Source organism: Corvus brachyrhynchos, unplaced genomic scaffold, assembly GCF_000691975.1.
Source record: "Corvus brachyrhynchos isolate BGI_N302 unplaced genomic scaffold, ASM69197v1 scaffold5, whole genome shotgun sequence".
Lineage (NCBI taxonomy): Eukaryota > Metazoa > Chordata > Aves > Passeriformes > Corvidae > Corvus > Corvus brachyrhynchos.
Genome location: NW_008238321.1, coordinates 6,448,154 through 6,457,881, shown reverse-complemented (window position 1 = coordinate 6,457,881; position 9,728 = coordinate 6,448,154). Strand labels below are relative to the sequence as shown.

At 51.6% G+C, this 9,728-nt stretch overlaps 1 protein-coding gene across 1 annotated transcript in view; it reads left to right on the top strand.

Annotated features, from left to right (window-relative positions):
- ALKBH5 (alkB homolog 5, RNA demethylase) overlaps positions 1-8,240 on the top strand; it is a gene marked incomplete at its 5' end in the record, with an annotated part of 16,705 nt that extends 8,465 nt beyond the window's left edge. The window contains 2 exon segments of the mRNA XM_008633617.2: positions 2,422-2,577; positions 4,188-8,240. Of these exon segments, the coding sequence (XP_008631839.1) occupies positions 2,422-2,577; positions 4,188-4,371 (340 nt within the window).
- Positions 8,241-9,728: the final 1,488 nt, after the last annotated feature.

Sequence of the window (9,728 nt, the reverse complement as noted above, 5' to 3'; positions counted from 1 at the left end):
CTGAGGGGACAGAGCTCTACTGGCTGTGTGTGCTCAGCCACCCCTCTGCAGCAGTGTGTCCTTCTGCCTCCCCCTGATTTTTGGGGCCTGATTTGCTTTGTGTCAGAGCAGAAGTGTCTCTGCCCATCACACAGGCCAGATGAAACCACACCAGGATTTTTGTCTTGAGCAAAGCATAAACCCCCTGGTAATTATTTCTGTGTAGCCTCCGCAGCCGTGGTGAATCCACAGCAATGTTTGCCAAAGGCTGCGCTGTGATTGCTGCCAAATAGAGCTTATTAATTGCTGCTTATCCCCGGCGAGGGCGGCCACCTCCCCGTGGCCCCTGCGTGTCCCTGTGCGCTCAGTGGGGCCGCTGTGCCCTTTGCCTGCGCCGCGTCCCCGCACCGTGGATCGCTGCACAAACGCCATTCCCGATTCCCGGGATCATGCGACTTTGTCTGGAATGGAGCGTTATGCAACCAGGAAAACAGCTACTTCCGCTGGTGGCCTGTGAGCACGAGAGGCTCGGGAGCAGCCAGCAGCCTCATAAAACTCCTCTTCCTCTTTTTCGTGGTGAGGATGAGCCCTGAGCTTTCCTGATCAGATCAGTTGGATCATCCCAGTTGCAGCTGGGATATTCAGCTCTGAATTCTGCCAGAGCTCGCTGTGTCCCAGACGTTGGAGTCTGGCTCTGTTCTTGCCTCTGCTCCGAGCGTGTTTTTGCTGACAGTGGCAGGAGAGCAAAGCTGTGGGAGCTGGAGGAGCAGTGGCCTTTTGCAGGGTTCTCCAGAGCAGCATGGTTACCAAGCAGGTCATAAACACTTCAGTACTCAGCATTTCCTGTGTATTGGAGTGCAGGGCTGCCGGGAGCCAGCGGGGTTTGGAAGTGCTTTGAGCCAGAGAGGAGGAACGGTGCTCTCAATTTATGAGATGCTGGGAGAGGTAACGTGGGAGGTGAATATAGAAATGAGACCTATTGAACCAGGTCTTGAAAGGCATTTTAGAGGGCTTTTGCTGCCATTCTGCTTCCACTCATAAATAGTTTCTCTATTTAAGTTAGGTAGGTACATTGTTCTCTGTTTTAGTGTCACCTCTCCTTGTACCTGGCCAGAGGGAGCATGGCTGGTGTTCCCTTGCCCTGTATTTGGGGGTTGGTTTGTTTGAATCGCAGCCCTGCAGTTGCAGTTGTATTTGGGAGGTATTTGAACCACCTCACTTGTCAGGGGCAGGATCTGCAATGCCTTTGGTGTTCAGGCTGGACTGGGTCCAGCCCTGGAGCTGAGAACAATTCAGGATGATAGTGTGGAGTAGCACAGGCTTCAGCCTGGCAGCTGCCTGCAGAAGTGTGCCTTGTTTCTAGCATGATGGGCAAACTCAGGCTGCCATGCCCAGCTTCGCCTGTGCCAGTCTGGCATCACCCTGATTAGCTGAAGAGGTTCTCCCTGATGGCAGAGAGAAGCTTGGCAACTGGATGTGCTTCCTAATGGAAGTTTAGATTGGGATTGTCCTGTGGAAACCTCCCTCAAGAGCTAAAGTTCAGCACTGGAGAGCAAGCAGAGATTCTCCCCCTTCATTTTTGCTGCCTCCTCCACCTGTGCATGGCTACAGTCCTGTGACAGTTCTCCTTTGGAATGAGCTGTGCTTGCTCTCCAGCATAGCTTGAGTGTGTGCAGAGCTGCTGGAAGGGATGTGGTGCAGCTTCTGTTTGCTACACCTTCTCCTGACTCGTACTTCAACTCTTTGCACCTCTTAGTCAAGCTGAGGAACACCTGACCCCGGGAGATCCGTGGGCAGGAGGGAGTTTCCAGGTGGAAGCAGTTATTACTGTTGCAGGTGATGATGCTTTTGCAGAGCATCTCCCACCCAGGTGGCTTAACTGGAGCTGTGAGTTATTGCCAAGTCGCTGTGATTTCATAGGATTTCACAGCTGCTCCAGCACCTCTGCTCCGTATCCCAGAGCTGGAATTGCAGTGAGCCCAGCACCTTTTGCATTCACCTCATGACTCTGTGTCCCTAAGCCAAGGCAGGATCAAGGGGAAACTTCAAACTGACAGAGAGTATGTTTAAATTAGATAGAAGGAAAAAATCCTTTCCTGTAAGGGTGGGGAGGCCCTGGCACAGGGTGCCCAGGGAAGCTGTGGCTGCCCCATCCCTGGAAGTGTCCAAGGCCAGGTTGGACAGGGCTTGGAGCACTCTGGTCTAGTGGAAGGTGTTCTTGCCTGGGCCAGGGGGTTGAAATGAGATGATCTTCAAGGTCCCTCCCAACCCAAGCCATTCTGTGAAGCTTCTAGTACCACAAAGCTGCAGCTTGTTGTGCTGTGGAGTGTGGTATTCCTGCCCCTCCTCCTGAGCTGTGTGGCTGGGATGGAGGGTTCTGCTGCAGCACTGGTGATTCTGTAGAAACTCCTTGCAAATTCTCTTCTTTTTAAATATTTGCAGAACAAGACTAGACGCACCTCGATTGGAAACAAAATCCCTGAGTAGCTCTGTGTTGCCACCAGGTTATAACTCTGACCGCCTGTCGGGAAGCAACCGGGACCAGATCCTGAAACCAAAGCGGTCCCATCGCAAAGCAGATCCTGATGCTGCCCACAGGTAGGATGATTTCTCCTAAGAGCAACGTTTGGGATGATGTCTCTGGATCAGTGCATGGCCGAGGTTCCTGGCCTCAGAACATGTTTAAAAACATTCTGATTTGCACCTTCCAGGTGCTTTCTGCAATGCCCAAATCTGTTTTATCAGAGCTCTTTACATGTTCCTCCCAGACTTGTGGAGGCTGAGCTCTGGCTGTAAGCAGCTTACATTGTTTATCCTGCGAGTGGCATAATGAAGAAGCAATAGATTTGGCTGGCTTTTGATAATGCAGTCGTTCAGAACAATAGTTTCCCTGCAGCTAATCATTTTTGACCTCTATTGCCAAGCAACCTGTGCAGCTGCGCTAAACTATATTATGAAAGCAGTCCTGGGAGGGAGCGTGAGGGTTTGCTGTCTGGGAAAGGTTAAGGACTTCTTGGGAAGCTTCTCAGGCCTGTTTTGATTCCAGAGCTGTGTGTGTATATTTTTGTGTGAGAAACCAGACTGTGTAGATGCTTAAGCCTGACCTTCAGGGAAGCTCCTTGCTGAGGTTTCAGACAAGCTTGAGCTCTGCAGCAAGGCTTCCCTTAAACACCTTGGTGTGAGCACATTGATAGCCGTGAGTGATAGCCAGTCTGCCAGCTGTCCTGGATATTCCAATTCCAAAGCTTCCTGAGGATCCAGATGGCATTCTCTGCGTAATGGGTACAACCCAAAAGTTGACTTGGTCGCAGGGCTTGGCTGCCATGCGGTCCCAGCCCTGTTTGAACCTGTCCCGGAGGGAGGAGGGTGGGGATGGTTTGTTTGTGAGCAGTGTTCATTCACCTGGACGCAGGCTGGGAAGATGGATGAAGATCTGAAGCTGGGCTGCAGATGTAGCTTCCCTGGGAGCACGCAGTGGGCTGGTGTCCGATTAGGGGAGCGATCATGCGGGACAAATGTGTACATCCGTCAGAGCTGTTTTTCAGCCTGATGTGACCTTATCAGGCTGTGGGGGATGGCTTGCATAGGTTTCTGCAGCAGATGGGTGTGAAAAACATGTTTTTCTCTTTCTCTGGCCTCAGAGAGTCCAGTATAACAGGTAATTCTCGTGGATATCATAGTGGGATTTCTTAGGAACCACTCGGATAAAATAAGTGGTGTGTGCAGCCCACCAGCCCAGTCCTGCTATGAAATGATCAGAGGCAGCTCTGCAGAAATAATAATTGCACTGTGCTAGTATTTGAGAGGACAAAGGATTTTGGAGGTGTGGTGTGATCCTGCACCATAAGGAGCTCAGCTCTGTGTTCTAAATTCTGCTGCAGTAGAGAGAGACCCTTCTGCCCAAGGGATATTTCTTGGGGCCACAAGCTGCAAGTAAAAGAAGAGGTGCCTGGAAGTGTTCCTGATGGAGGTAAAGGCCAAAGCTTGCCTTGGGAAGGGAAAGAACTGGCCCATCATAGCAAAGTTCTGAACTCCCCTTGGGAGGTGCAGCTTGATGATCTGTTCCTGCTCTGCCAAGTACCCAGTGCTGGGAAAGCAGTGGGAAAACAGGCAGAGCTATCACGGAGAATGAGCTGCAGATAGTGTCCAGGAGAACGCCTGGATCCCCTCGTGCTGTGCTCTCACTCCTGTTTTCTCCCTCTCCATAGGCCACGGATTCTAGAAATGGATAAGGAGGAGAACAGGCGCTCGGTCCTCTTACCAAAACACAGGAGACGGAGCAACTTCAGCTCCGAGAACTATTGGCGAAGGTCTTACGAGTACACGGAGGACTGTGACGAGGAAGAGGAGGATGGCAGCCCCGCCAGGAAAGTTAAAATGAGGCGGCACTGAGGATTGCACTTTGCAGGCTCATGGAGCTGATGAGATCTGGCCTCCAGTCTGTGAAAACTTTCTCCTCCCTCTGGCTATCTTCCATCTAGCTTCAGTTTTGGTTTTTCCTTTCAGGCTGAAGAGTAAACAGGAAGGATTTGGTTTTATGAATGGAGGAATGCTGAGACATACGTGAGGATGGAACATGTCCAGTGCCATGGTGTCCTGAGTCATGGGTCAAGTGGCCATCTCTCCCTTAGGAAGCAGATAAAGTTATGCCAGGTTCTCTGTTGGGATTTCTTTTGAAAACACCAAAAAGTTTAACTGTTTCATTGCGCAAGATTCAAGAATTGTATTTTTTGGTTTTTGTTTTGTTTTGGTTTTTTTTTTTTTTGCTTTAACACTTTTCCTTTCCAAATGTTTTAAATATGATGTTTGACCCCAGGAGCTGAAATTCTATGGTGGGCTCATATTCTTTGTTTCACCAAAGGGCTCCTTGGTCCGTTCTTACTTGGTGGTTGTCGGGTCTGTTTCAAGGGTGCCCTGCAGTAACTGGAAGTTTGAAACTTTGCAGACCCCTCTTGCTGCGATCGATTTCAAAGGGTTTAGGACATTTTCATTGCACTTTAGTGTTTTAAATGCCGTAGGTTTCCTTTCAAGCCCCTTTTCCCAAGCCAGCGTGGGCTCGCAGCCTTGTGTCCCTGTGCTGCCCTCTCCGAGAAGAATGTACTAGAGCTCTGGTTTCTCAGTGCTGGTCTGACTGGGGGCATGCTGTGGTTGAGGAGGAAGGAAACCTGGCCCAGCATTGTCCCGAGATCCATATTGGAATCTCAGGCTGCCGAGTGAGGGATCACACTGAGCACGTGCTGCTTCCCAGAGCTGGGGATAGCAAAGAGGAGTAGGAAACGCTGTGCTTGTGAGGGCTTGTGCCTTGGGACCCCCGAGAAGAGCCGTTCTCCACTGCCCCTTCCAGGTGGAGAGAGCCGAGTCGGTGCAGCATTCCTGGCACAGTGTCCCATCCCAAGGGACTGGCTGCACTCTGATGGAGCAGGAACAGGAGCTGCTGTGGCCCTGGGGGAGCCGAGCTGCTCTGTCCCATCCGAGGCTGGCTCTGGGAGCAGGGACACTGCAGGGGTCGAGTTTGGCCCCAGTTCAGTGCATCCAGCACTGAAGTTGCCTGCTTTCTCCTGGCTTATTTCTGCCTGTGTTCCTGGGGTAGGGAGTTTTCTGGTTGCTACAAGAAATGCTGAGAAGAATCAGGCATTCAGCCCTGTGGAGTTGTGTTAGAACATCTGCCATCATCATCCTCTTCTCCCACCTGGTTTGTGATAGCCCAGACCAAAGCCTTGGTGTTTGCAGAGTTTGGGGCCCAATGCCATATTTAGAGCTGTATTTTTAAGGAAAACTTCCTCCAGTTGATTCTTTGAACCGAAGTGTTGGCAGTTGTAAGGAGTAGTCTTATTTTTAAATTTTTACTGCTTTGCCCTCCCTCCAATTGTAGTTTTTCTTAGTGTCGTGTCCCCCACACACTTCATGGTCTGCACGCTTGGCAATAAAAAGATGTAATATATTTTGAAACTTATTTGCTGCTGTCTTGAGGGGCTCCTGGTCTAAAACAACCACCCAGGCATTGTTCCCTGCAGTGCTGATCGAGGACATTTGCTGACATCTGGGTCCCACTGTCCTTTTCCTTCCCCGCTGATTTTCGCCTGGTGTTGGGGTTCTGCTCAGGCTGGATCTTGTCACATGAGCTCAGAGGATGTTGCCATCACCTTCAGCACAGTGCTGACCTGTGGGGGTGTTGGTGAGGTCCCCAGTGCCTGTCTCTGATTATTGAATTGTTTTCCTGGTGAGGGCCCCCACTGGCTCCGTGCTGAGGCACAGCCTCCAAAGGAATGTGTCTTGTCAGTCCAGAGATCCAAAAGTTTGTGCTTCTGCTGCTTGTGAAACCTTGAAAATGCCGTTTTCAGACCACATGTAGCATTTGAAGTGATGTTCCTCACCCTCCCAGCTTTCTGCTGTGAATCCAGGCCAGCTCTTGGCTACAAACCCCTTGTTTTGGAAAGCTTGGCATTCCCCGACAGCAAAACTGCACGCAGGGAGCAGAGATCCCTTCTCCTCCTGATGGCTTTGTCTTTCTGGATCCATCTTGACCATGCCCCGTGCCTATCATGGTGCCAGGCTCTGCTGTGGGTACAGACGGTGACAGGGGGCACTGCCAGAGGTCTCGGCTCTCCCCTCCTGGCTCCCAGTTTTATCCCTGCCTCTCTAATACGGATGCTCTACCCTGGTGTCAACTCAAACTGAAGCTGGAGCAGCCGGCCTTTCCACAGCTCCTTCCCAGAGCAGGACTCCCGTTGGATGAGGTGCTGGCTGTGTCTCTGGACATCCTGAGGGCTTACCTCTAGCCTGGTCCCAGCCATCACCTCATCCTGGTCCTTGTGCAGTCTGTACGTGTGCAAGTATCCTTTCCCAGGTTGTTTTGGTATTCCTGCATGTCCTGCTCGGGAGCTTCCCCTCCTTCCCTCCTCCCATCCATGCAGTGGGTCAGAGCTGGCAGCCGTGGCTGGGGGGGCAGGGGGGGCCCCCCTCCCCAGCCACAATCTCCTCTTGATTTTTAACCTGACTGGTTGGGGCTTGACACTGTGGAGAGAGGGAGCAGGATGCAAGTGGGCAGAACCTGCAGCATCCCTCAGGAGAGGAGTCCCCAGCGTGCAGGCAGGGCCATCTTCCCACTTGTACAGACATTTTCTATAGACATGGATGTATATGTGTAGATAACATGGTTTTTTAACTCTTTTGCACTGAACAACATCGGAGTGAAACCTGGATTCGAAACTAGAAGACATTTTTCACACAGATCCAGAGGTCTGGATCCTTCCTGTAACATGTCTGGTGAAACTGTGGCTCGGAATTCCTGGTTTTCTCTGCTGGGCTGCACACAGGCATCAGGTCAGGCTGGTGGCATGGGGCAGGTGCTGAGCAGGGAGCGGGGTGAGCTCCAGTTTGGAGGCAAAACTTATCCTGTCTGCTCCCTGGGCCGAGCTCATGCACAGCCCTGACCCCGTTGGCTTTGTCCTGTGTCTGATCCAGTTGTGTGGTCCAACCTCTCCATCCACCCACAGTGTGTTCGTGCTCAGCCCCAAACTGGGAGCTACATCCAGTGTGACAATCCATGTGCCCAGACCCACAGCCCAGACCAGGAGAACTGTCTTTCCTAAGGAAGGGGAAGGAAGGTGGGGTTCATCCCTGCTTTTCCTCAAAGAACAGGAGGAATTGGGGTTTGTTACTGTTACCGTATCTCGAGAAGGGTCAGTGGTAGAATTTTCCAAGCCCATGGATCAAAACAGCTGCCAGGCTTTGAGGAGGGCTCGGGGGGGGCTGGGGTCTGGACCCCCACCAGCAGCAAAGAGTCTTTTACCTGCTAAAAGTGTTCCCTTTCCCCGTTGGGAGGAGAAACATTCGGCTGAGAAATGTCTCTGCTCCTTCCCCTGCCCGCACTTAGAAGTTCTGGCTGACTTTAATTTTTGTTTTTTAAAATATTCTAATTTTTTTTGTTGTTACCAATAGAAATAAAAATAAATAAATAAAGAAGTGGCAATATTTTTTTCCGTGAGCTTTTCCTAGGAAAAAGCGTGGTTTGTAACAAAGTTGTACAGTTCTGAAGTTTGAGATACGAGAAGTACTGTGTGAAACGCTGTAAATGGGGCAGAAATTATTTTATGTACAGTCTGACGTGGGGGAATCTTTTAATTCCGGTTGATTCTTAGGAAGAATTTGGTTCTTCACTGTCAGGGTTTGGAATTTCATGGTATTTTTTTGTTTTATTTTTTTTTTTTTTTTTTTCTTGTATAGATTGCTGCATTAATTGAATAAAAGCAGAAAGCATCGCTCTGCCTGGCTGTGTGGTGGTACTGGGGGCTGGGATGTGCCTCGACTCCCCCTGGCAGGAACGAGGTGGTTGGGAGCAGGGAACTGGTTCTAAATAAAGGGAGTCACCGGCTCCCCAGGGACAGGCGGCCAAATGCGGTGGCTGTGCCTCCTGCACTGTCCTAGAAAGCAGGGACAGGGATCTCTGCCTTCCTCCTCCTCCTTCCAGCACCCTGTGCTTTGGCCTCATGTGGAGCCCCTCACACTCCTTGTGCCCCCTTCTTGCAAGAGGGAGATGGTGGGATGGTTGTGAGGTGCCAGAGAAGGGATGGATGGGGTCTGCTGCTCTCATGTGTGGCCTTGTTTCTTCCTCCTCTCCTCTTCTTCTTTTTCCTCTCCTCTTCTTCTTTTTCCTCTCCTCTTCTTCTTTTTCCTCTCCTCTTCTTCTTTTTCCTCTCCTCTCCTCTCCTCTCCTCTCCTCTCCTCTCCTCTTCTTTTTCCTCTCCTCTCCTTTCTCCTCTCCTTTCTCCTCTCCTTTCTCCTCTCCTTTCTCCTCTCCTTTCTCCTCTCCTTTCTCCTCTCCTTTCTCCTCTCCTTTCTCCTCTCCTTTCTCCTCTCCTTTCTCCTCTCCTTTCTCCTCTCCTTTCTCCTCTCCTTTCTCCTCTCCTTTCTCCTCTCCTTTCTCCTCTCCTTTCTCCTCTCCTTTCTCCTCTCCTTTCTCCTCTCCTTTCTCCTCTCCTTTCTCCTCTCCTCTCCTCTCCTCTCCTCTCCTCTCCTCTCTTCCCCTTTTCACCACCCCCTTCTCTCTCCCCTCTTTTCTCCCCTTTCCTCTTCTGAATTCTTCCTCCTTTTCTCCCTCCTCAGGGCAATGACCCACATCTGGCGCCAGCCTCCCCACCCTCAGTCCCCGGGGTCTGTGCCTGTGGTTCAGGCCCCTCCATCCATCCATGAGCCCACAGCCCATCACCGCGGCCTCCTTCCCCACTCGCCCCTGGTCTGTTTTCCGCCCCAAAACCCTGCGTCACTCCAGTGCCGCATCTCCCCAGGGCCGGGGTTAGTCAGCAGGGAGGGGAAGCCATGCCCTGCCCGGGGTGACTCACCCCAAAACTGGGTGCAGGGCAGGTTGCTCCCCCTCCCACCTTGGGATGATGCCGTGGGGGAAGTGGGAAACAAAATTGCCGGTGCCCTGGCGGGAATAATGAGTCGCCAGCCGGGAATGAGGCTCGAATGCTAATTCTGGGAGCCGGCAGGATGCCCCAGGCCTAGTAGCCGGGGCGCCGCCATGTTGATGCACCCCATGGCTGTGGGGCACATGATGAGACCCTAAATCCACGACACCCCATGTTTGTGGGGGCTTTGTGACCACGATGACCAGGCTGGAGGTGCCCTCGCTGTCCCCCACCAGGCCCACGGGGAGGAAAAAAACCGAAAGGAAAAGATTTAAAAAATAATATAAATAAATCCAGCGCAGAAAGCGTCGAGTTGGACGACTACACATCCCATCGGCA